Raw genomic sequence first — 27,504 nt, forward strand, 5'->3', positions numbered from 1 at the left:
GCAGGAAGGGTGAAAGAGAGAAAAGAGACGAAGGGCGAGAGGAAGGAGAGGAGTGAGTCAGACTATAAACACTTGGTTGGCGTGATGTTCTCCAGCTGCCATGAAAACTGATCCAATGGCAAGCAAGTTTCAATCTGACCGCTGTGTCACACACACACACACACACACACACGACCAACACTTCTCACACAGATACAAAGCTTTACATTTGTTATGACACACATTAAACACACACACAGGCATAACCAAACACACATACATACACACCGGGGTAAATCACAGCGGTTGAGGTTAGATAGAGGTCTGTGTGTGTTTGGGGTAAGTGAAGAGGCGACAAGCCACGGGGTTACCGGATCAAGAAAATATTCAGTCCTTCAGCGCACACACACACACACACACAGACACACACACACAGTGAAAAGCTACAGAGGCTTGATATCAATCCTCCACACCGCTATCTGCGTGTGTTTGGAGATTCCCGACTGCTTCACACTTATGCCAGCTCAGGGAACAGTGTGCACCCTGCCAGCTGAAGAAGCACCGCCACCTTAAACAATCCCATTTGTACCTATTTCATTCGGGTGAAAGTGTCAATGAGCAGTGTCACTAAGTTTAACTGTTATCTGTCTACATCGACTAAGCAGAAAACATTAAGACACAGCCAACAGCTCCAGCTGATTGAAAAGTTAAAAAAAAAGTAAGTGCAAGTAAGGGCTACGTTAAAAATAAGTTCTACTGAAAATGCTCTCCAAAGTGGAGACATTGGATAAAAAGTGGCATTGGGTTGTACAGTAGGAGAACATACTTTAAAGAATGTGTCATGGAGAGTTACTATCATGCAGGTTTTCATTCCAACCGACCACCTCACCTCGACTTGAAGTCCTTGGTTGTAGTAAAACCCTGCACATAGCTGGGCCTCCTTTAGCTATGGCTCGGGAGGTAGAGCGGACCGTCTTCTAATCATGTCTGTATGTTAAATCGTCACTGACATCAAGCTCCTCCCTATGTGCAGGCCAGCACCTTGCATGACAGCTCCGCCACCATTGGTGTATGAATGTGTTTGTGAATGGGTGAAAACATTGCAAAGTGCTTTGTCTGGTAAGGTGGAAAGGCGCAATTGAAATGCAGTCCATTTGCTACCGTCGATGTACAGTAAGACGGTAAGTTTGCATACTGAGTTGGTTCCGAATGATTGAGCTGCAACAATAAAAGGAGCAGTCCAACATTTTGGAGAGAAAGATGCTCATTCGCCGAGTTAGCATTAAGCTAATGGACTATAACATGTTAATTAGTGAGCTTTAGAGGTGCAGGTTACCTTTGGACAGAGTTAAACTATCTGTTTTCCTGTGTCAGGTCATTACAATAACAGAGAGAGATAAAGAGCATTAAATGAGAGAGGAACAAGGGGAAAGGAATGTGGTGCCAACGTAATAGATTTGTCAGGAAAAATTGTACATTTCCTTCAAAAACTCCTGACGATCTTGACGCTGGATTCCCATCCTACTCCACCCACCTCAGCACATCAGAGCCCAGCGCCCAACGCCAACACAACCGGCTAATTAGTAGAGTACCGTGGCTACCGTGGTCCGATGAGGGCCTGTGTTTCATCGCGCTCTCATTTGTTCCTAAACCCCATTAACCTTTTGGACATGCTGGTGCTTTGATATCTCAGCTGTTTACAGCTCCCTCTGCTTTCTAACAGCGTCATGTTTCAGGTGCTTGGCTGACTGCATGGACTAAATATAGGCACTATGGAAGAGATTTCCCTGGATAGGGACACACTCTAGGGGCAGGGGGTCTGCTGTGTGTGTGTGTGTGTGTGTGTGTGTGGATGTCTGACTTCTTGTGTTTACGAGCTTATGAGAACCTAATGTACTCAGAATGAGAGTAGGATGTGTGAGTCTGTGCAAAAACGTACTTGTGTTACATGAGATATTACAAGTTATGCACCCGTCATTTGTACAAAGCCTGTAAAAACACATAACTTTTTGAATTTGGCAAGCTGCCAATCAAATGCTTTGAAAAACATTCGTGCTTTATTTTACAAACATTAAACTGAAACCATGTCTGACTCATCACGCTAGTCCGCTAACGCTCAAATCACCCGTCAATTTTGCAATTGCTTCTACGAACCAGCCAGCCTGTTTTTAAGTATGCATCACTGCATAACCCATCCAGCCTGGGGAAGAGACTCATCCTCCAAACTTCAACTCAAACATGTGCCTTAACTATACAATCTGTATAGCTTACAACACCCTCTGTCCTTAGACTCTCCATGCGAAGTAGAAACTCCCCCCCCAAATCCCTTAAACAGCAGATATATAAAACTAAATCAATTGTGTAAACTGCAATACTGTATCCTGCTTTTTTGTGTCAATATTATACACTCAGTTACCAGTTTATTAGGTACACCTAGCTACAACTAATACAGTCTAATACAACAGCTCTAGCAAGAAATCCTCCCATCATGAAAGTAATGATGCCAGAACTGTTTTACAGCTTTATTGACATTTTGAAGGCTGTTTTTTTAGGTGAATTGTAACAAACTTCTTCTTTCGAAATGATACTAGAATTGAATCATGCATTCATAGCAGGACAATTGTATCAGACTGCATCAGTATCTATTCAACTGGCAATGGAGTGTATTTTATCTTAAGATTTTAGCATTCAAATTAAGGTTGGATTTTATTTATTTGAGTCAATTTAGAGACAACTTGGTGATATACATTATAAAATCACCATCTCTGTGCTAAAAACAAACAACAGTGACTGCAGTATTTCAAATATATATTTAGCAGAAAATCAAAAAAAGAACTGTAGTGAATGAGTAATGAAACAGATCTTGATCACTGGAGACACAGGCTTAAGTGTGACCTCAACACTATTTCTACAGTATGCAAAACAAGTGTTTCAGTCATGCCATCACCACCGCACTACTTTCCATGCCACTATAAATACAATTTTGTGATGACTGATATGACATAGCTGTATGCTTAGGGTTTGGTTTACAGGATCATTTGAGCTGAATATCTGTGTGTTTGGGCTCTTGTATGCCTATCTTTGTGAGGACCAGTTGGATTTTAAGCCTGACAAGGTTAAACCTTTTCTATTCTTCAAATAGCAGTTTAAGACCTGGTTTAAGGTTTAGGTTCATGTTTAATTACTTAGTTTTGATGGTTATAAACGCATTGTGTTGATGAGGGTCCTCACAAATATAGGGGTACGTGTGTGTGTGTGTGTGTGTGTGTGTGTGTGTGTGTGTGTGTGTGTGTGTGTGTGTGTGTGTGTGTGTGTGTGTGTGTGTGTGTGTGTGTGTGTGTGTGTGTGTGTGGGGTACGGTGTGAGTTTTACCTGTGCCTTTGTTGCGGTCCACAAAGCAGTATTTCAGTTCATATTCTTTCAGAATCTCATGGACTTCCTGTAAAGAGACATAAAGAGAGAAACACGGGACTTGAGTGGAGAAATCACCAAGCTTCCAATAATTATAGGAATATTCAAATATTCATAATGACAATTTGAGTTTAGGTAAATCTTTTGCTCATCACAGCGACACATCCTAATTTTTCTACACTTGAGAAGATTATTTTCCTTCACGGTAAACTCTTTGATCAGAGACTTCTCCAATTGCAGTAATTTGTCTCTCACGGGTAATTATGTTTTTTAAGTGTATTTTCAATAAGATGAAAAGCTTTCTGTCTCCTGTCAGGCTCATAATCACAGCAGCCTGCCCACTGCACTTCAATCCACGCGAGGGACACACACACACACACACACACACACACACACACACACACACACACACACACACACACACACACACACACACACACACACACACACACACACACACACACACACACAGCTGTGTATCAAAGTAATACATTTAGAATTTATCTTTCAAAGTATAGAGCGTAGTCCAAGAGACCCTCACATCTTGTCTGAGTGACTCCACTGCTAACTCTGCTAGCCTTGGTTCCTTCCTGATGGGTCTCTCCTGCACACAAGTAACTGACAGCACAAACTGGTCGGAGCTTGGCAGCAAGGGTTATATTTTAGATATGCTCCTGTGGTATGCGTAACCAGTCACAGTGAAAACCGGCCCAACAGTTCCAGATCAAACAGGAGCACAGTGTAGGCGTAAGAACTGAGCGGTGAGCAACAAAACAAAACAAAAAATAAACAAGATCAACAACCACTGTGCTAAAACAACCTGCAGGCCACGGTCTAAACTCAGTGGCACTGAAAAGGCCACTTCAGCATAAAGCAATTATTGTTCGGTGCCACCAGAGACAGGATGTAATGGCCAGTCTACAGCAGTATGATGCACATCAGGGAGGACATTCAAATGGCTTTATCCACCGGTGCAGACACTCTGAATTCATCATGATCATGTCAGTATGATGTGGACACATTCTCACCCTCCTTATTATGTTACCGTCCAATTCCATCAACACTTTTCAAATACAGCAATTAAATGTGAATTGCATGCTGGAACCCAAATTAACTTTTTGGCCTAACGTATGGTAGATGACAGTTTTTTATCATCCAAAAAGAAAATTACTTTTTGCAATTTGCTATTATTACTATTTTGCATGTCATCTTGGTCCCATATGCAATTCCTGATCAATATTATAGTTATGTGCAGTAATAATACTAACACTAACGGTATTCATTCAACTATTTCAACACTAAAGTGTAACACATTTGAAATGATAAAGTCAGTGGTATTTAGATGGATAGATAGTTACTTTATTAATCCCGCGAGGGGACATTTTTTCGCTATTTGCCTCTATGTGCGAGAAGGATAATCTGAAAAAGTCTGAAAATAAAATTATAAAGGAATTAACAATAACAAATGAAAAAGTAGTAACTACTAAATTAGTGGCATGTTCAGTCTTCTTCAGACAGTTCGACACACGTTTCTTTTTCCTTCTCGTCTCCCACAATGAAGTCTGGTCTTCGGATAGTGAAACGAGTCATTCCACCGGGCTTGTGAAGCTCCAAACTCTTTATCCACCATTTTACAGTAGCGAGGTAGTCGGCTACGGTGGAGCGTGTGACGTGTGCACAAGTTTAACTAACTTGGTTGCGATTGGCCAGTGAGCCCAGCACGCTCTCATACACACCCTGAACGACACAGAGAGGGCCAGAGACGAACGGAAATTGTATTTTCTTCTACCGGCCGGAGTGGTGGGTGGTCTCCATAATTTACCCATCAAACACAACATTTATCGCATCGGGCGCCCTGATTGCATTTTCGAGAGCTGGTTCAAAGCAAATAAATAGGGTTTATAAACGGGCCTGAATGTGAACAAAAGGACGATGAAAGGGAAACCAATCTTTCAAGAAAGGATTAGTATTTCAGAGGATGTGGCTGTGCTGTATTGTCAGCTAATGTTGCCCAAACCCTGTGCTTTTATTCAATATCAGTTCATGTTGGCCATGTTTTTTGCATCTATTCAAAGAAGAAGACAAAGAAATGAACTAATAATGATACAATGATCACCTTTCACATGAGAGTGAAGGCAGGTTTGACATTTCCTAGAGGCAGAGTGGACAAAACATTTCCAATCCCATTGATCACATCATTTCTATAAAGACAACGACGAGGCTTTCTAAAATGTACATTTATTCTCCATTTCTTTCTCTCTAACATGATCCAGCCCACTCATGAACACAGTGAGCAGGAATGTGCTGTATCAGTGAAGGCCATGCAAGGCAGCCCACGCAGAGGGTCATGTCTGCAATCGCTGAGAGGGACACAATGCAGGTTTCTAGGGGGTAAAGCTGAGCTCTTGTATCAACAGGAATTCGGACACAAAAGGCATCAGGCTAAAGGAAAACCTTCATTTCCTACGTGCAAGAAATAATAGCAACAAAACAGGAACATACATTAGAAATCAAGAAAAGCGGTGTGCAAAAAATAAAAAAAACTAAGAAATTGCTTCCAGCTTCCCCCCCACCCACGAGATGGTCATTATTGCAGTACTGAAGAGAATGCCGACACTGACATTGCAGAATACTTTGTGACAGTCAGACAAGGTTGAATTATGCCACTCGGTGTTCATTCTCTCTTTGGTGGAGTTTCATCACTCGTCCCTGTGCTATTCTGTACTTAAATTGTGCTGAAAGTTTGTTTCGCACAGCACCGGCACATTACAAGACACTTAAAGGCTATTTTTAGGAGTCGAAACAGTCCTGCCTCTCTCCTCAGCCAAACAATTTGCCAGTTGAGCACACCATGCGGCACATTTTTATGATATTCCGGTTTGTTTCACCCTATTTCCCTTTTACATTCCATGTTTTAATGTTCTACTTTCATTATCCCTTCACGCTGTTCTACAATGTTCCACTTTGTTTCATTGAGATACCAACTACGCTATTTCCACAGCTTCCTAATTAACAACGGCGTAATAGCTAAGCGGCGCTCAGAAGTGTTTCAAAACAGCCACTGGGCTCAGTAAAGAGACAGTGTGACCGCTATACATATGGATACAGTTGCAACAAACCTTGAGAGACTTTGAACATCATTACATATTTAAAACGACACCTTTATGACCGACAGCGATTCGATGGAAAATCTGGAGAGTATGCGGGAAGAAGAAGTGGGACAAGATGTTTCCTGTTCAAGAATGGTCTACAGTATATTCCTCAAGCTGTTCTATGATATATAAAGCATGTCTTTCTGTTCCACGCTGGGCTATACTGGCCTCTCTGCGTGTTTTAACACTTTAAGAAGCTGACATTTCCAGCAAGTCCAGTCAGTACCCAGCACCAGCCTAAGCCCAGGGCCAATTTCTGCGCACGCACGCACGCACGCACACGCGCACACGCGCACACGCACACACGCACACACGCACACACACACACACACACACACACACACACACACACACACACACACACACACACACACACACACACACACACACACGGTGCTTTAATACTAAAGCAAACTGCCCGGAGACGATAGACTTGATAAGGAATGTGATAGCAGGCTGTCTGACACCTGGTAATACTAAGTGGAACTCATAGGCGTAGTATAGGTTCATGAAGGAACATGAAATCAGCTGATCGTCAGCTTCACAGGTGTCCACTAGAAATGCATCCATTGAAATTTTCTTGTCCGCACCCAATTTTGTCTGACCGGCCGATTTCGATATTTGACGATTAGGATTTTCTTTCTAAGAACTATAATTGGCTCCAGACTAACTTTTGTTCACACCGTCCCCAAGTCGGTGCATAGCGTTATAATTTACCTCTTGCCCAATTCACCTTTATACTGAGTAGAGCTTGAACGCACCATAATGCAAGTCAATGTAACATCGTTAACATTAGCTGTTGGCTCCGTCATAAGCCGGACTGTTCTAGGGAGAGGCCACGTGCTGGCAGCAGAAGAGCCAGTCACTGTGATTACTCTGAGCAGCCCACATGGGGATGAATTACAACAATTGTCTGATTAAGTTCCAAATGTTTTTAAGGTTGTTCCTCCACAGCTTTGTTTGGACTTGCAGTTGTGACAACAACTTTAAGACTTCTTGATTCACAGCAAGGACATGTTGTGTGTGCGACTGTCTGTGTACCGACGTAAAGCACTTCAAGTCACTAAAGCTCGTCTATAGAGTGTCCTCTAACACAGCACCCACCTACCTGGACTCCCTCATTCATTAACTAATTCTCAATCCAAACTCTTCTCCTGCGATCTCCTCTGTGGTATTGAACCCGATAGGGTCAGCTGAATCTATGTCTTAAAAACAACGCTTGAATATCAAAAGTATTTATTTACCTAATATACTCTTATCTCCATCTTTCTTTTTCTCTTTCTCGCTCTAAAGAAATAGTTTAATTTGCTACGCACTTATAATCACCTGCGGCCTTGTGGCACTTGTGTCAAGTGGAGCGTGGAACTGACTGCTGCAGCACTTATGTTCAAGGATTCTCTTTGTACCATATTTGAACTTTGCTTTGGACAAAAGCACCTGCCAAATTAATAAATGTAATTTCAGTGCAATCCAGCTTTCTGTTGGGAGAAGAATAAAAGACATAGCCACTAAAACATCACTGAGTGTGCACATGCAGCCCATTGAGACAAAAGACCTGCAGCATCACAAGGATACCGAGTTGCAGCATCAAAGATGCACCAGTTCTATTTCAAAAAGCCGCAATGTGCTTTTTGAACATTAAAGCATGTAAACATGTTCTAGTAGAAAACCCAAAATACAAATATGAACCTGAAAATTAGCATCTTTCCTCTTTAAATGTCACAGTTAAGTGTAGATTTATATAATGCACTGGCAAATCTCATCCTTGTGCTTGCAGCAACTGTCGTTCCAGTGACAGCTCTACTGTCAATTTCCTATAAATAAAGAGCAAACTGACCGCAAATAGCCTTTTGACCCTTCTGTCTGTCAGCTTGTTTGCCAGTTTAGATATTTCAAATTCCTCTGCTGCACTTTGTAAGTCACTCTAAAGCGACACACATTCTGTGCAGTGGAAAGTGTACATGGCGATGTAAATATAAAGTGAGAAAACCAACTGGTCAAGAGGAAAGAGAGGGAGAGGAACATGTGTTTACACCTGTTCATCCATTACACAAACACACACTCCTTTTGCACCATTGCGTGTGTGTGTGTGTGTGTGAGAGAGAGGGGTGGGCGATTAAGGGACACTGCATGGCCTCCTTACCGGTAGTAACTGTGTCCTTGACCTACTGATGGAGTGATGTGTGCTATAGAGAGAGAACAAGAGGACGAAGCCCAGGTCTGCCAGAGAGCAGAATGCCACACACACACACACACTACATGGTTTCCAATTATTAGCATTAAATAGTTTCATTGTTATGATTCACATTTATAGAGAATACTAGCACTGCGTTACTATTAATTGTTTTAGTAGTACTGTACTTGTATAAGCTGCTGTAGTCTGTGATGTAAACACACAGTTTAAGAATTTGATACCTATTTATTGGAATATATCTCTAATAGATCCAAAAGACACCGTCTTCCATATTTGGTCTGAGCCAAGCTTCGAGTGTGTGTGCGTGTGTGTGCGTAAGTAAGTGAGACACAGGTGGCTCAAACCATGCACAGCACAAATCACTGACCTATCAAATGCCTGCCAGGAGAGCTTCTTATAAAACGTGCACACATATTGATAGCAGATGAACATAAATACACACAAGTGGAGACATCTCTTTTTCTGTTTCTCTTTTCTCTCTCAAGCACATTCTCAGAGTCTTCACACCTAGTATGTTAGTTTAACACCCTCTATCCGCACTGGTAGAATTCCTTGTTTAAAATGTTTTCCTCTTCTGTTCTCTTTTATCTCTTCCTCTTCATCCAGGCTCTCTTCCTCTCTTCCTCAACCCCCTCCTGTCCTTGTGCCTCCCTTCAAACTCAGTTATTCTCTCCCTCCCTTGTATCCTCTCTCCTGTGTTTGCTCTTTGTCATTGCTGGACTAATCAATGGCTGTCTGGTTGCGTTTGAATACAGAATTGCTGTTACCCTCTAGGAGGTGACGGAGAATACACACTGCTCTCCCTCATTTTCTCCTGACTCAATGGTAAACAGTGATAAAAGCTTTTCTATCACTACATGTTCATTCATCTCTTAAATGTCTTCCTTTGCTTGCCTTCTCCAGTTTTGTTAATTTCTAGTAGAGTAGATATGTAGTAGAAAATGTAAAGTAGATGAGCCATTAAAGCACCGCAGCAGGAGCATTGATTCAAACCCATAATCTGTCACACGGTCCAAGAGTTACGCTATGCACCGTCAGGCAGACTTGGCAAAACACTACAAACACAGGCTCTCAGTTAAGACCTTGACATATATGGACTGTATTCATCAACCCAACGTGCATCCTTGTGTGCAAATGGTTATTACCTTGTGTAGATGGAGTATTTGTAACACCTATTAATGAATGCCAACCGACTAAAATGAACTCCCCGATTGTTCATGGATTGAATGTACATGAAGATTTTGTGCAATTATCTTAGCATGTACAGAAAATGACTACCAATATAAATCACTTCCTTCTTTGATGATGCTACGTAATGCTATCCACCCCTCAAGTGGGAAAGGATACTATGTTTTTGCCTGATTCATCTTTATCTTATAAACTATGCTATGAAATAATTGAGAAAATGGGTTTCCAGCAGAGCTTGGCCTTTAGCATCCAGGCCATTATTCACAAGTTTCTGAAGAAATATTTGAAAGCCTAGAGCTCAGTGTACCATTCCCTACCATCTTTATCAGTTACTTGAATCAGAAAACCAAAATTTGGGGAAAGAAATTGAGGGACGCGTGGGTGGAGCTGCGGTGGCACAAGCTATAATGTGTGATTGACTCAATCAAACAAAACAGTTCTCAAAACAGATTTCCCTTTATGCCTTAATAACGCCTAAATAAATATACAATGATACAATATTGTATCATTGTATCATTGAGGGGAGATACCATCTTTGTATTTCATGTGGGAAGTTTTCCATGTCACTTCTACATTCGGTTGCTTCCGTTTGTTCCTTAATAATTTTGCTTTTTTCATTGAGAAGCTGGTTAGTTTTTACATCAGAAAGGACAGAACCAGTGGGCTGAGGGAAGCAGGTGGCTTGCCCTAAGACAGGACTAATTCTGCAGTCACCATGTGTGATCCCCCCCCATCCCCCATCCCCCATCCACACCCACCCGTCTCTGCTTGACTCTGGCCCTGAAGCCACGGGCCTCACATTGGGGGTTATTTTCTCCACTGAGAAGGCAGTCACTCCTCAAGTATCAACAGAGCCCTGCAGACATCAGGTCAAAATACTAGTTAAGAATATTATTTTTTTTTATTTGCTTGACGTAAAGTGTGGGGTCACAAAATACATGTTCAAATGTATGCGAGTGTGACAGCGATATGGCTGTAGTCAACCTAAGACATTTTTATTCGACTGAAATTCAATCTACTCTTCAACAAATTGTTTCTTCAATGGGGGAGAAATCGTCATATCGACCAACCAGAAGGTGTCAACCCCAGACCAAGTGAAGTATTTAAGCTTCATTTGTCTTCAGTGTACACTTTTGTAACAGTGTTGAGATGTTTTAAATCCTATCTTCCAGATAACACAACCTAAAATGATGTGTCTAGATGTTGAACACTCCTGCAATCTTTTTTTTTTAATTATCATCTATTTCCGGCACGTTACAGCACTTTAGCTTGGCATTAATGTCAGAAAATTACACTTAACCGCAACTCTGACACCGCAGGGATGTGAGGAGACGGGCGGAGAAGCTCGGAGACATAAAAGCTAAATGGCCTCTTGTAGTCATTTGTACTCATAGGCGCCAGCAAAAGCACAATAAGTTGGATGTGGAAAGATTAATGCCTTCTTCTGCAATTAAAATTGCACTACACACTTTTTTGTTTTATTACTGACTTTAAATAGTCAAAAGAAGCTTTACATTACTGGACTTTCATTAAACAGGTAAGTGAGTATTGCTTGACAATGGTATTGCAAACAGATTTGATATATACACATACACAACATGTATCTGTCGTTTATTGATTAACGTCAATATAACGGCTAGATTAATGGAGCACTTTAATAACCGCAACCCTGCATTAAGTACGTAACGGTTCCCGTTCATTGGACACAAGATATCAAACTTTAATGTCATTTGAATTTCACAAACTGTAGAATTACATACTGTAGACCTATTAGCTTGCAAGCTAATAGAAGCATTTTGGCTTTCGACAGGTGGACTTTATTAATAAAAGGTATTATTGTGTAAAAAATATATTTGGGTTTTATATAAAGGCTTACAATAGTGACATTTGTGTCTCTTTTTTACCCTGACAGAATGACATATCCTATTGTTCCCCGTGGGTAGAATAAAACTCTGAAATTGATTTATGAAAATAAACCTTTGACACGGGGAGGATGGATGGGTTCATGCTGATAACTGCCACCGGCATCTCACAGGAGAAATTGAAATCCATCAGACTGAGCAATGAGTATTTTCTACACTCTAGTCATTACTTGCTGTATGCCTTTATGTTCATGGGTAACAGAAGTGGAACTTGGCATGGCTTGGATTCTTGTTTGACCTCTCTCATTACGGAGGTGTTTGCTCCTCAGTGATGAATCCACTGACTGGACAATAAAATACATATAAACATGACATCCAAAGTCGATTACAATATGCGTCTTCTGTTCAAATCATGAGGTTTCACTTCATCTCACTTGGTTTGTGTATCAAACTCCAGTCGTTTGTGTTGCTGCTGCTGTATGAACGTCAAGGATCCTAAACTCTATTAAACGGGAAACCGGCCGGATGCTGAACAGGGTCAAACAGCCCTCCACCTGCTCTATCTCACACTGACACACAACAATGACCTTCCTCAAATATAAGCAGTCACAATTACTCTCTTTCAGTAGCCTATATGAAAGTATATCGTCAGAGTGATCAAAATCTTGTTTCAGCGATCAGTGGAAACATATATATCTGACATATACTGTGTAAATGAATACATTAAAATGTTATTGTTTAAGTTTGTATAATGTTTCTCTGGTTTAATGATTACATCTGCCGCACCGTGATATATATGAAAACATGCCCTCATTAATATCCGGATCTTAAATTCACCTCATTTCAACAAGCTTGTCTTTGGAGGTCACAGAGTATCTCAAGTACAGCTCATCATCTCGCCTACATAAAGTCACCTACATTATGACTTATGGAAAGTAAATAAACAGGCTGCATCAACTTGTTGGTCGGTCCTGGTTGCACTTACAGTCGTCAGTCAAACAAGTGAATCTTGAACGTCTGCTGGATAATTGCGGCACAAACATTTGTACATTTTGAGGTTATGCCAGCCACAGTAAACAGCTGAATCACAACGCATGTGCATGCAGGCTCGTAAGTGATAAAGGTGATGAAGGCTGCCCACGGTCAGGAGGGGTAGATTTCATGAACATCTGCTGCTGACACACACACACACACACACACACACACATCACAGCATGTAGGGTGTGAGGAGGAAGTGGGTGGAAAGAGAACAGCTCAGACACACGCTGCTTTGTGACATTTACATGTATCTGTTTTTACCTGTACATATGCAAACACAACTGCACACAAACACACACACACTCTGCCTGGCGTTCAAAGTACATATGAACGTGCACATCTTGCAGAGCTTTTGTGTGTTTTCTGAGATACTCTGAATAATTCAGGAACTTATGAGACGTCCTTGGAAGCCAACACAACAAACACACAACCCACATTTATTTTACCCTCCAGTGCACCTGCAAATATGTTTTTACACTACGTGCTTGGATTTGATTCAACATCATTCTTATTCTTTTTTAAAATTCCACGTGGAGTCTGAGATGCACGGTTGGAGTAGCGGCAAAATTCTTGCTCAACACCTGGGTTTGTACTTCCAACGTGGAAGCTGTACCCGTCGGTACCAGGCTCAGTATGGACTAGTATTAAACTTGTATTGTATAGTATTACATTTGTAGAATTGGATTAGCTTAATTAACTCAAGGGAAAGCACGCACTGACGAGGTACATTCATGAAATAAAGTCGATTTAATAAAAATAAGACTTGACTCATTTAATCTGATGAATCACGTTATACAAATTGAAGATTGTGTTCAACTATTATTTTCTGGGTAAAAACCTTGAAAATGTTGAAACCTTAAAGTAATTATGTTCCACACGTGATTCCAAAGGATTTGGATTCAATAGTTGACTTTTATTAAGCATTTCAGCAAGCCCTATTGATTTGATCAAAAGTTAAGGATTAGAGTCATTAGTGGCTCCTATTGAAGCTTTGTTTATACTCACGCTTGGCAACGTAGTGCCAGCATGCACAGATGGCGTGTGAGCTCCAAACATGCACAAAGGCGTTTATGCTCAATGCGCTGTTCGTTGCATTGTTCTCTGAAATGCTAAGGGCATACAAACAACATGCACTGTGAAGAAGCAAGAAGATGAGTGTAACCGGCAAAACGCCATAAACCAACCTCCACAAGGCCGAGGAGGAGCTAACTGTAAAGTCACATCTTATATTCATGGACTACTTCATTTCATTTATTCAAGCCCTGTACAGACAGAAGTCGAGTATTACATTCATTATAAAGAAAGGTTGAATGGACATGAAATAGAGCTTTTATCAGTGAATATTCATGACAGTCACGTCTGAAAAGCTCAGATCTCCAAGTTACTAAAATTCCGAAGTGCACGACCAAGCGGCGCAACCACTTGCGGATGCTTCACACACATTCCTGCCATCCTTTCAACCAAATGTCTCTCCTGCTTGTCTCTTAACAACCCCTTTCTGTTCTCTTTCCTTGACATTCTCCTTTCCTCCCTCCTTCCTTTCCTCTCCTCTCACTCAACTCTTCTGTCTTCCCGTCGCTCCCTTCTCTCTGTTGTTCCCATCCCCCCACTTCTCTCTGCGATGAGGGCTGTCAGCGGGGTCATATATTTCACACAGTGCACCATCGACTCCTCAGACGCGCATATATCCAATCTACGACATAGTGTTGGCTAATGGGGCAGCGGGTATGATGGGAATGGGAGATGGTGTCGGCTGGGCGAGTCCATCAGACAAGTTATATAAGACAGTGACGAGGACTTTTCTTTGCCATAAATCTATAACCTTATGCAAGATACTGTAATGTCGACACCAGCTCTATGAACTAGATTCCTGTACAGGACCAAGCGACTTCCCAGAGCACCAGGTGAAGCTTCCAAATCGTTTTTTTTACGCCCCAACCAACTGTTGTAAGTTTAGAAACATAACATAATAACATTCATTGCAATTAACACTTGAACTCTCTGTTATGGATGGTTACAATATTTTCAAATGCTGTGATGTGGTTAAAAAGGGTTTTGTTAATCATCCATCAGCCAGATCGCTGAGATATCTCCACACATAAGATATGTAGCCTGAGCTTCAACAGTACCACTACCCGTCAACAACGCAGATCGCATAATGTCAGAGTGTGAACTACTCCTTTAAATGTATAAATTCATGTGGAAAGTTCAGCAGGGCTTCATGCGGCCTCTCCGACGGCTCTGCTCAAACTCACTAAACATATCACACTCGTTCTGACCCATGAATAATGTGGAGAAAGAGAGAGAGAGAGAGAGAGAATTTCCAGTTCTGCTGCTTCACCTAATCCAAGTGCCTTTTCCTCTCTCTCTCCCTTCTGTTTCTCATTAACACCATGCAGTTGGACTCTTTCACACTCCCTTCCTTTCTCCTTAAACACACACACATTAAAGGCCCTTTGGCCTTTAACAAAAAAAACGACACGAAAATGTAAAACACCCGCCTGCGAATATTAAGCGTCAAATCTGTTCATAACGCAGCGATGCAAATTTGCAACACTTTTTCAACAAAAGGGTTTGAATAGATTCGCGCAGGCAGAGGACCAACTACCGGGATACTACTGACCCACAGCAGCGTCTGGCAGCCTGTGAGGTTAATTGTTGTACAGCCTAAGCTACTGAAAGCTATTTTATTGAGTTTCCTTTTGACGTTGACGGGGGTAATAGAGTTTGCCGTCTTGGTTCGAACTCAGAGCCTCCCTGCTGTTGTACAGTATAGTGTTCCACACAACAGGATTGGTTGATGCCTTATTTGCGGTTGGAAAGCTAAGAGAATCAAACTTGTTCCATTCCTTACCTTTTCGCCACGGAATATGCACGTTCTTTGTCAAAGTACTCATGACAAAAAAAACAGTTCAAAAAAGTATATTGACACGCTAATTAATCCCCCCTCGCTGTGTAAAGGCCTTAAGGCTGCGTTCATACCAAATCAGGCATTGCGGCGAAAACGGCAGTTCACCCATTATTTCGAAAGTGATAGTTAATTTAAGCTGGGGACTGCAGGGGATGCCGAACAAAAATGCTGCAGCCTGCAGCGAGAAAGGTTTTAACCAATTTTTGGAGAAACACAACTCGACGTCATGCTGCAGTGGTCATTTATGTAACCCACGTTTAGACCGGAAGACGGCCACGGGAAGAAGGGCAGCATGAATGACCAAAACACAACTGAGTGTAACGTTATATCTCACGTGTAGTCACTCAATCTGAGCACCAGTTTAAAACCAACTGTTTTGATAGGCCTGATAGCACCCGGCATACGAGCAGCACGGCGTCACAGAAATGGGCCATTTAAGGGACTCTCCCACACAAACCTGCGTTAAATCGTCGCAACGCCCGATTTGGTGTAAATGCAGCCTAACACACAAACAGCAGGCAGAGTGCTGGCAGTTTGCCTCTTTCCAAGAATGTATGGTGCTACAATCCTGAAGGAACACACCATCAGCTCCTCGAGAAGGCTTGCATGCTGACACAAGTGGTGAACGACACTTTGTAGCAGATTTGAGTAGGAGACACCAAAAGGGTCTGAAAGTTATAAACAGTGAAGTCCCTCTGAGTCTTTGGCAACAAACATGCATCCAAAGTTCTTGTGTGTAAATTAAACATAAAACATGAAATGACTGGTCTGCCGTGAAGGAATCTGATTATGTAAACATGTAGAGTCAGAAATCATGTGTTCTACCCGTCATGCTTTAGAAAACATAACATTAGTTAAGTAGGTGTAACTGCAACCGTTGTTTGAAACATTTGTAAAACACAAGTGGCGAGAACGATGAGAACTTTATGAGAGAACTTTAACTGCACAATGTTTTATTGTCTGCAACATGTTCAATTCAGCAAAAGGAGCTGATTAAAATGTCAGTTTGTTATTGCACATGTTGAATATTAAAATGTATGCTTAAAGAAGGCTAAAAAGAAAGCAGAATCACAACAGAAAGCACATATGCATGTCATTGCACTGCTCGATGCAGTGAAAATATTCAATAATGTAGTGGCAGATGGAAATGGTGTTCAGTTTCTGACTTTAAAACGGGTGCATGGATAATATATTTTTATATTGATATCGAGGTAAACGTGAATGACAGAGACTAGAAACTTCATCCACAGTTTCTCCTCTTGTTGCAAGGAAAGCACCAGAACTTACGACCCCCATACAGTGTACACAGGATATTTAAAAGTCAATTCAGATCATCCCAAAACATCAGTAAAGTGATTAAAGGTTTGTTTATGTCACTATTTGTGTAGCAAAAAAATTGCAATTCAACGATACAGTTTGAGAACTGTTGTGGCCAAACAATTAAGCCTAATTAAATATGTCAGATGAGGGGATCCCTTCACTCACATTATAATGAGAGTAGGATAGTAAAGTTGTGGTGTTTAATGACACGCCGGCTCATTTTAAATCCAGTAGAGAAAACGGAAACAGCCTGTTAGTGAAATCCCATTGTCACATTGGGAACCACTCAAATAAACTTTAAAGCTCAAGCTCCTCATAAAGATGTGGCTTTTATATCGTTTATTATAAATATCAGCCCATATACTGAGTAAATTAAGATCACTAGACAGCATCAGAAACCCATTCGTGATCACTACAAAAAAAAAAAACGTAGCCAACATTTTGAAAGTGCGTCGGTCAGTGCAAACTAAACCACCGACGCACAACAAGTCTCGATGTGCGTAAAAACTAAAAAAAAGAGAGCCGCGCCACTTTGCATAATTGTTTTCCCCAAACTAACGTGTACCTGGTTCGTGGTGTCAGGCGGCAGGTTCTTAATGAGGATTTTCCTCCTGTTGCTCAGCTCCTGGCGAGTTTTGGCAAGCCTCTTCTCGATCTCCTCCGGCTCCAGGTCCGGCAGGTCACGGAGGCTAATCTCCGAGTCGGAGGGCTGCGCTGCCGCAGCCGCCGCCTCCTCATCCCCCGGCTGCTGGCCCTGGGGGCTGTCCATCTCCGGGGAAAGTGCGCTCTCCCCGGCTAGAGAAGAGTGGACGATCGGCGGCTGGATGGATGGGGCTGCCGCCATCTTGAGTGGCTGAGGGGAAAGTGTGAGGAGAGAGAGGCAGAGGGACACACCGAGAGAAAAAGAGAGAGCGAGAGCGAGAGCGAGAGAGAGAGAGAGAGAGCAGGTGGGAGGCGTGTCTGTTTGTGAAAGAGAGAAAGGTAAAACATCCCGTATAAAATAAAAAATAAATAGCTATTTTAATCAAACTCTTTTGATCCTAACTGTGTATTTTCCGTGAAATGAAATAGTCACTTATAAACATATGTGTATAATCACCTCTAAACTTGTGCAATCATCTTTGTTTTGTTTCATTTGTTTCATTGGATAATGCGCAGCTAAAATAAATTCAGGTAAATTGAGTAGAACGCAGTAACTACAGTTTGCAGCTCACGTGGTTTATAGCGTGTCAGGCTGCACCTCGCGAGAATTTTTCTGTCGAGACACAGTTATTATTTTTGTTCTGTAGCACAATTAACACATTTATTCTTTTGGTCAAAGACGGGGAGAGAGCGAGGCCTTCATTGGAGAATTATCTCCAAACCACCATGGCTTTCCTGTTACCCATGTGCATCATGTAACCATGAATGGCTGCGTGCCTCTCCTCCTTTCTACCCAAGTCATCCAGTGAATGCCAAACTAGCAGCCAGCCGAGCCTGCTTGCCTGCCCGCCGTGGGTGGAAAGCTGCTCCTGGCAAACACAAAGGGAACAGAGCTCCCTGCCGAGTCCTCACAATGCCTATGTAGCTTCCGCAGGCTGCATGAGTCGCTGACAGACACGTGCACACAAACTCACACTCATGAGATGCATTCACACTCGCGTAGGCCCACAGACATGTCAGCAATTGCACACATCAACCCACTAAAGGAAATGTTTAGAGCACAAGCATGCCGAGGCCTGTAAGAGACGGTGAAATCAACCTCCATCATCCAGCCTCCATGTTCTCTCTCTCTCTCGCCATCTGTGTGAAGGGCTTCTTGGCAGATCGTAGTCCAGACAATCACAGTTGTCAGTGGGTGCAAATGATCTCTTATTGCCAAGTGGCTGAACCAGTGGAACTGACACACACCGACTGTACATGGGCAGTTTGCATGAACGCTTCAATCAAGCTTACGCTCAGTCCACTCGAGTGGAGAGTCCAAAGAAAAGGGCATTTTATGACATTCCAAGCAGAAGGAATAGAGGATGAACTGCGTTTTTTTAATTTCCTGTGAATTCAACACGTCTTTGTGTATCAGCTTGAATCTATACTCAGTATTGTATGTGCTAAAAAAAAACAAGTCACGTGTCTTCCTGCATATCAGAAGGTGACAAATGCTCCTTCACCACGATGGATCCTATATATGAAAGACATATTTTACCTCCAGAAGGCAATGATACCGGCTTTTCTATTATTAATTCAAGAGGATTTCCAAGTGCAACGCTAATAGATGCGACTCACCCAATGACTCAATTTACTGCTCTGCACAAAATAAATCTTCAACTATTTTGATAATCAGTCCAGTCATCTAATTTTTCAAGCAAATATGCCAAACATTCTCTGTTTGCAGCTTCTCAACTGCTGCTATATCAAATAGTAAATTGAATAATCGTATATTCGGGTTTTAAAAACATGTAAAGACTTCTTTGTAGGGTCTGGGAAATTACAATGAGCCCTATTTTCTGAACATTTAAATAAAATAAAAAACTATTACTTTATTCAACTAGAAAAAATGGGCTTAATTTGGTTCCTACATCAGGCTACATCTTGTGATCACTGGCAATCTGTTTTTCTGTTAAGATTCCGTCACGTCCTTAATAATACTGATTCTGTGTACTGAAAACCAAAGAAATACTTTGGAGAAGAAAAAAAAAGTGTCATGTCCTCATATATACAGTACATATAGCATTACATGTGCTACAAATCACAAACTAATGTCCTTTTTCCAAAAGGTGTGAAATGCTCATGACCAGCATTCATCCTGTACATTGTGCAAAACACATTTTTTTTGTCCAATTGTGCAATCAGCTGGAACAAAGACATTGTTTCCTGCACTTGAAAGGCATTCAGGTGAAGTCAGTTTTTGATCTAGCTGCAGCACGTACAATAGTCGGTGCCTGCCGACAGATTGGGGGACATGAATCATTGAGCACTGGTTCTCTGAAAAGACAGCAAGGACTTGCCTGTCACTTGCACAGGCTGATTTTGGGAGACGCATGAATTACTTCACTAAGTGCTAAACAACGTTTCCATGAGAGAACAATTAATTTGTTTTCTCAGTCCCACTGGCACAAACGCGTGCCATATTACACTTACAGACACACTCTAACACACACACACACACGCACACGCATTAACTCATGTCAGCCTACAGTCGGCCCCGCACAGTTGCCCAAACTGTATCTCTCAAAGCGCTATATGTGCAAGTCAAACCCCATAATAATGGGCTATGCTTCACAAACCAAGGGAAAGAGAGATGTTACTCCCTCTCCATCTAAAAACACAAGAGCCCTGCTGGTGCTTCAGCGTGTCAGCCAGTGATTCACAGCCTTTTGGAGTGGGTGGGTGTAGAGAGGAGGAGGAGAAGAAAGCGGGAAAGCGTTCGCCGCTGCTCGCTGGGACTCAGAGTGTGAGTGCGTGGGTGGGCAGAGTGGCTGAACGGGCAAAGCAGGCACCTGGGATCAGCTCAGTAGGCGTGAGGATGGGATGGGAGGGGGAGGGAGAGGGAGAGGGGGGTTGAACCCTAAATGCAAAGGGGTTCATTGCGCGTGGGAGTTGCCGGTGCACATACACATGGGTTTGTATCCCGTATGATTGTACATTGCGATTATGGACACCTCACTCTGCATTCTTGTCTGGAGATATAAAAATGGACTGAAGCCTCTCCCCTGCATTAATGAGCCGGTGCTCTGTGCTCATAAATTACCACAGATGCTGTCAAGTGGCATAGCTTCCTTTCTCATATCATAGAGATCACGGGAGGTGTGACCTACTAAAAACAGCTGACCTGGACCTACAGGGCCAATATGCACAAGAGGTCCCTGCACAATTCATGTCCTAATTACAGTGGTCATAAGCATACATCTTCACCAGTGTGTCAGGGAAGCTTTCATGTGCCCAGCAAGTGAATCTGTCATGAGAAAGTTGCACCTAATATAATGTGAATAAACCCTGTTTTCAACCCAACTGTTTACTTTTTTTTTTTATGTCTTGGTCCATACAGAGGCTCCGATTAGATTTCTAGATTTAGTTGCCAAGGAAGTAACACTGTAGAGGTGCACCTTTGAGCAGAACGTTGTGAATTCCCTCAGATGTTGTTGTAAGATTCTAGTTGTGTTGATTTTCCACATATTTTTAGCAAAACCCACATGAAAGCACTTAGAAAGTATGTCAAAGAGACGTTAAAATCCTTTAAATGACTTGCATGCAAGACTTGAGATGATCATACTGCTGAGATGGTTTTGGGGAAACTGGGACTCTGGACTGCACGAAATATGCTGCTAGTGCATGTCTGCTGTACTATTTGGCAGAGTGAGGACTGACTGAAATGACCTGAGGGAGCTTGGACACCGAGCTCAGTGCTCTAATTCACAGCGATTCCCTGGCAGGGAGAAGCAGACAGCTCGGGAGAAAGAGGGAGAGTAGAGGAGAGCGACAATGAAAACAGAGAAACGGGGCTACGTCTGGGCGCTATGAATGAATGCTGAAACTGATGGGAAGGTTCATGGGACATGGTGACAGGAAGACTGACGAAAACATGGGGAAAAAGCTCCTTCAGCTCTCAACAGGGCTGAACTACTTCCATGTTTATGTTTAGTAAACAGAGAGCCCAGCGGGCCCCTCTCTATTTTCACTTTCCACCTCAAGGATAAACTATTTATTTAGCTGCACTCTATGACCCCCCGTCTTAAACAGGCAGTGCACCACCTATCTATAGCTCATTTAAATGAGATGTGATAAATCAAAAGATGAGATCAGATGAAAGTATCAAAGACCGACCTTGCACATTCACAGATGCTCGGTTTGAAGTCTTTCCCATATGCTACAGTCTAGGTGTCTCTTTCATTATATAATAACACTTAATAATAATGGCACGCCCCGTCTCTCACTAACAAATAAAGCAGAAATGCAAAAAGAACATTCTCCCAGTTTCAGTTCAAATTAAGATTATTAAACACAACCACCATCAAAAACGTTGTTCCATATCATTTGGGTGTGCGTTATGTTGATAAGTTAACCTTAAACCAAATGTCAGTACTCAAACCTGCAGCACAACCACTTCTGTTTCTCCATACAAAAATAGGCTTTACCATGTGGTTACTTCACGTAGACCATTTATTTATTTATTAAATTAACTAGTAGACATGCGATATTGTGATATATATCGTTATCGAGATTTGAAATGACCAATATCGTGATAAAAGATTTTGGCCACAAACCACACAGTTATATTACAGGCAGTGTGGCCCCGCGTCACATCATTGTTGGTTTTGGTCTTTTCACGATAACAAGAGAACTATGAATATAATGTAAAAGGGATGTCAAATCATTTAAAATATTTTACCGGAGTATATATAAATATATTTCACTTTTCTATTTTTCAGTTTTGTTGGGGAGGTTGTCATACTCATGTGCCATCTGGGGTGGGGGTACCAGGGTAGGGATATTTTAAATACTGTGAGGGCAAAAAGAGCTCATTGTAGGGCAGTTAATGAATATAATATACGTGGATAAACAACAATACCATGGTTGTATACTTGTCTTTAAAAATGATCCTTGATCAGTATTACAGATGTATGTAAATGCTGAATCACCTTGAGTATTGAAAATTAAAGATTTGATCCCCAAAAAAAAAGTAAAAACCCACTAAAACATAACATACTCCTCACCCCCCCCCCAAACAAACCCAAGCAGCCTCTTGTTATATTGTTGTGACAACGTTGCCTCTCTATGTGGTTGTTTCCCGGGTCCCCTGGCAGGAAACACTGTATATACAGAAAGGCATCATAAATAACTGATCGGGTCTTCCAGGCAGCATGTACCACTATTCATCCACGAATGGCATGGCCTACACAGGCAACAGACTGAAACACATTGAAAAACACACACTCCCCCCCCCCGTGAGCCTAGGAGCTGATTGTGACTGAAAGACTATTTTACTCTGAAATGCCCCATTTTCTGAAGTACGGGTCAAGAGCTAAAGCAAACTTGGGGGGACTTTCTCAAGTTCACCAAGACAGCAAAACTTTTAGATTTGTTTCCTTACTAAGCCAGAAACCTCTGGACCTTTGAACATAAGACATGATACATTTATTTTGTATTCTCACCGTGGCAGAAAAAAAAGCAAGATTGTACCCGATACTAACTACTGAGCTTTGAACCTCCAATGAGCAGCCACAGCTTGCTATACAAAAAAAAAAAAAGAGATCATTTAAGTGTAAAAATGGACTTTATCACATTCACATTGCAATAAATCTCAATTTGATAACTTTATATGATACATGAGGGGGGTTGATGTACACGTTCCTTCAGTACATTAATTAATGCGAGTGTCCTACACACACACACACACACACACACACACACACACACACACACACACACACACACACACACACGCACACACACGCACACACACACACACATTTGTTTACAACAGCTGGTAAATACGGTTCTCCAGGAAAAAAAGAGGGGTTTTAAAAACAAACTCAAATTGGTAAAAAGGAATTTGTCCCGAAATGAACACTTATCGAAATATATGCCCAGAAATGATGAAAAGAAATGCTGAACATTGTGAAGATGATTGCCAGTAAATACATGTTTATATGCTCAAACTTCTAACAGTAAATGGTCTCATGGCACAAACGTGATGTTAAACCTTTCTGTAAGTTAAGCCTTGAGTTGAATATATAACCCACTACACATCCAAGTTCAAGAACACTTTGACATGAATGTGTACTAAAATACGACCACTGTGTCTTAATCTCTGCTCTAGCAGAGGTGTCCAATTATTTAAGTTTAATGACATCACATTGGGTGTTTAAATGTTCAACTCAAGTGACAAACGCACACAAATATCTGAATGAATGTGGCTGGCAGTCTTAAGTAGCAACTGAACCATAGCGCAGCTCACAGCAGCCGACTGTAAAGAACAGTAGAGGGTTGTTATTTGGCTGTTACTCCGTGAAAAGATGTAGTACCGTTTATTTTGCAAATCTACATAAGTTCATGGGGAGATGAGCTTTCTTTAACATTTTTGAAGACACACGATGAAAACTTTAAAAAACTATAAGTATCTCAAACATAAAAAGTGTGTGTGTACAAACTTTTCCAAGAACTGACTTCCATCCAATATGGACCTAAAGAAAAATAAATCTAAAAAAACATCCAAGGCATCAAAGATATAGTGAGACACCATGAACAGACAATTCAAAATATCAAACCCCGATATCTGAGCATCATTTGAAGCATACATCATGTCTTACCAACATAAAAAAATGGAGTGTACAGGACATTAATAGCTATTTGTGATTCTGTATTTACACTTCATAATGAATCTCTGAAAAACAATAGACATTTCTTTCACATAGGAATAAATGGATGTCACACTGGTTTTGACCAGTTGAACAATCAAACCCACGAAGCACAGATCGGGTCAAGTGACTCTTCATCAGAATAAAAATAAGTGGATTTCTCAATCATAATAATTTCAACTATAATTCTCTAATGCTATTTTGAAAAAAAATACAATTATGCATTCAATGAAAATCTTCCAGGTGGATACTCATTCTCTCTTCACAATCACTCTCTCATACACACACACACACACACACACACACACACACACACACACACACACACACACACACACACACACACACACACACACACACACACACACGTGTAGAAAATACATTTTGAGTGGTTAACCACAGAGGAGCTGACAGATGGGTGTAACCTCTGAACAACAACAGCAGCAGCATTTCTCCCTCTTTCACTCTTATTGATGAGATGGAGACTCCATCTTGGGCATCACCGGAAATTCAACTTGCTTTGCACCAAATCCAGCACACAACCGTAACATACATGTAGCATCAGCTTGGCCTCAGGGGGAAAAAAAAGTTCTGTTAAAACGGGAGATTTCTAAACTGGGTTTTCTACTCAGGCAGATAGAGGGGACAGCACTCAGTCACTGAGCGTCTCTCTCAGGACCGTTGAGAGGATCCCCAATTATCCTCACACACCAAATCTCCTGCAGTGACTAAAGCCAGGAATGTTTTGCTGGTGTTAGTTTCACTCGTCCCTCGTCCATCCCCAGGAGGCTTACAAAGGCCAGTGACCACAGCGAGTTCTGCCTCCTGATACAGAGGACATGTCCAGAATGAGGATGTTCAGCACAGCAAGTCTTACTTTACAATGACCTCAGTGTTTCAGAAAACAGAAGGAAAAGTATATGTCCAATACCACTTTCTCCTAACTACTCCGATGGACAGGATGTGATTTAAGGCTTGTGTATTTGTTTGTTTTTTTAACCGATAATCACCGAAAAATACCTGGATTTTCATTTCTTTTTTTTTTTAATGAGCAAATCTGATTTTGACTTTAGGTCCCTGCACATCCAATGATGTTTCCAGCTTAAAGAAGACACTTTTAAACACACTATATGGTAAATAAGATATCCTGGTGGAGAGATAGCTCAGAATACACTTCTGGGGAGAAAGTAAAAAGATAAATGGAAATAAAATACAAATGGGCTTCTGATGATTATGCACCAGAGTCCCTCAATTAGGTGGAAACATAAAAGCTCAAAATATGTAAGATTTTTGGACTGTCTGATATACTTCAAATTCTAAATAAACTAAATCAGTTAGATATTTAGGGAAACAAAAATAATGAGCTTTAAATATGATGCATTGTTTACAGATTGGGTTGTTACGTTTCACTCGTCCCGACTACTTCCTTGTTTCGTGTTCGCTGCAGCTGCTTACTAATCTATCATTGAAAATCTACCTCTTAAATAAATAGTAGAAAAATAATCTTTTCCTCTTTTAAGTGTTTCTTCCTGTATTTATGTGAGTCATTTCAAAAATAAAAAAAAAAGTTGCACTTTGAAGTTCACAGACACTCATGAAAATGTCCAAATATCTTTCAGAGAACACAAACTGGGGAGTGTCTATCTGCAGAAGTGAGGGGAATAAAGTTGTAATAGAATCCCGCATTAGATCCTGGTCCATGTAAAAATACAGTATTTTTACTCTTCATCTGAGACGTTTTAACAAATAAAGAGGCTCTGTTCCCCTCCAGCCCCTCACCACAAGTGGGCTTGGTGGGGATGCTGGGCTGAAGGCCTGGGGCAAAAAGGGGTCCAATCAGCATCTAGATTTCTATGTTAATGTGATTATCCTCTGGTATTTTCTATCGCCTTCCACTTGGAAATGAAGACCTCTCTTCTGCCTCAAGGATTTTAGGGTCCAGTTGTGTCCTCTTCTCAATTAATGGGCTCAAGCCGCGTTTTTGTGCGCTCTCACGACAAAATCCACCAGAAAACCAACAAAATATCTCATTTGGATATTTGTACTGGCCCAGGTCTGGTCATTTTTAGTGTGTGTAAACTTGAGTACACTTGCCAGATGTTGGACTGGGTTGGTGGGGAAACAAGGGTTGAAACGGAGATGTTGGCACAATGACACCATGAGGCTAATACCCATAATAATCATCAATTGATGGCAGAGATCCCAGCGGCCCAGTGACACTGTGAGTCCAGCTGTAGCTTTCCTCTCCCTCCGTCCATCCTGACAGTACCTACTGTGTGCCGTCTAATCAAGCACAAATGTTTTTAAAAATAGTTTTTTGTTTTTTTTATAAAAACAAGTTCCGTCCCTGGCAGGAGGGCGATTGCAGCGCTGAAGATCAGCACTCTGCATCCACGCTGTGCACGGTGACCGCGGCCTGCAGGTGGTGCGTGTGCATGTGCAGCGGGTGGTGGTGTGTGTGCGTGTGCCGGTAGGGGTGAAACTTGTGGCTGAGCAGCGCCGCCGTCTGAGGAGGCGTGTCGAGGTCGAGGTCGTCATCGTGGTTACCGACGTCGACGCCGGCCGAGAGCGGGTCGTTGTTCCCTGGCGGATTCTCGCTGTCCTCCTGCGGACTCATGGTGCTGTAGCCTGGAGACAATAAAACAAAAACATGCAGAGGTTGGTATTGCTGGACTTGTCATCACTCTTACATCACTTTCCCCCCAAAAAACTAAATAAAAAAAAGAGAGTTTCTCAAACTTTGGGGTTAGCTTCTCGTGTGAGCTTACACAGATAAGGCAAAGGGAGGTTAACAGGTAAGGCTCTATATCCTGACCTCTACCCTGTCAACCGTAGTCTAAGTCCTATTTTATTGTTTCAACGTGTTGTTTTTAAAATGTGCATTGTTTGTTTGATGTTGAGCCCTGTTAGAGGACAATCTCTGTTGCTTAGTGACAGACAAGTTAATCTTATCTTAAATTACTAAAAATGATTTTATATAATTTGGAGCTCCCTGCATGCCATTAAAAACAGACTACAAAGGTTTGACACACTCTACTTAAAACTTGAAACTATGTAATTGGTGGGTCGATTGTAAAGCCTTGGTTGCCGAAAAATTAAATATTTGATTTGAAGA

The 27,504-nt window shown here is 41.6% G+C and overlaps 2 protein-coding genes across 3 annotated transcripts in view; both read right to left on the reverse strand.

Moving 5' to 3' along the window:
- Positions 1-17,899, reverse strand: part of raver2 (ribonucleoprotein, PTB-binding 2) — a gene marked incomplete at both ends in the record, with an annotated part of 61,775 nt that extends 43,876 nt beyond the window's left edge. The window contains 2 exons of the mRNA XM_079158071.1: positions 3,352-3,418; positions 17,621-17,899. Coding sequence (XP_079014197.1) covers positions 3,352-3,418; positions 17,621-17,899 — 346 coding nt within the window. The remainder of the gene's footprint in view (positions 1-3,351; positions 3,419-17,620) is intronic.
- Positions 17,900-23,299: 5,400 nt separating this feature from the next.
- The window catches only part of cachd1 (cache domain containing 1), a gene marked incomplete at its 5' end in the record, with an annotated part of 75,330 nt that continues 71,125 nt past the window's right edge, over positions 23,300-27,504 (reverse strand). For both annotated transcript variants that reach the window (XM_079157253.1, XM_079157254.1), the window contains one exon: positions 23,300-27,017. In XM_079157253.1, coding sequence (XP_079013379.1) covers positions 26,767-27,017 — 251 coding nt within the window. In that variant the 3' untranslated portion in view covers positions 23,300-26,766. The remainder of the gene's footprint in view (positions 27,018-27,504) is intronic.

The sequence above is a fragment of the Pholis gunnellus genome, assembly GCF_910591455.1.
Source record: "Pholis gunnellus genome assembly, chromosome: 4".
Classification (NCBI taxonomy): domain Eukaryota; kingdom Metazoa; phylum Chordata; class Actinopteri; order Perciformes; family Pholidae; genus Pholis; species Pholis gunnellus.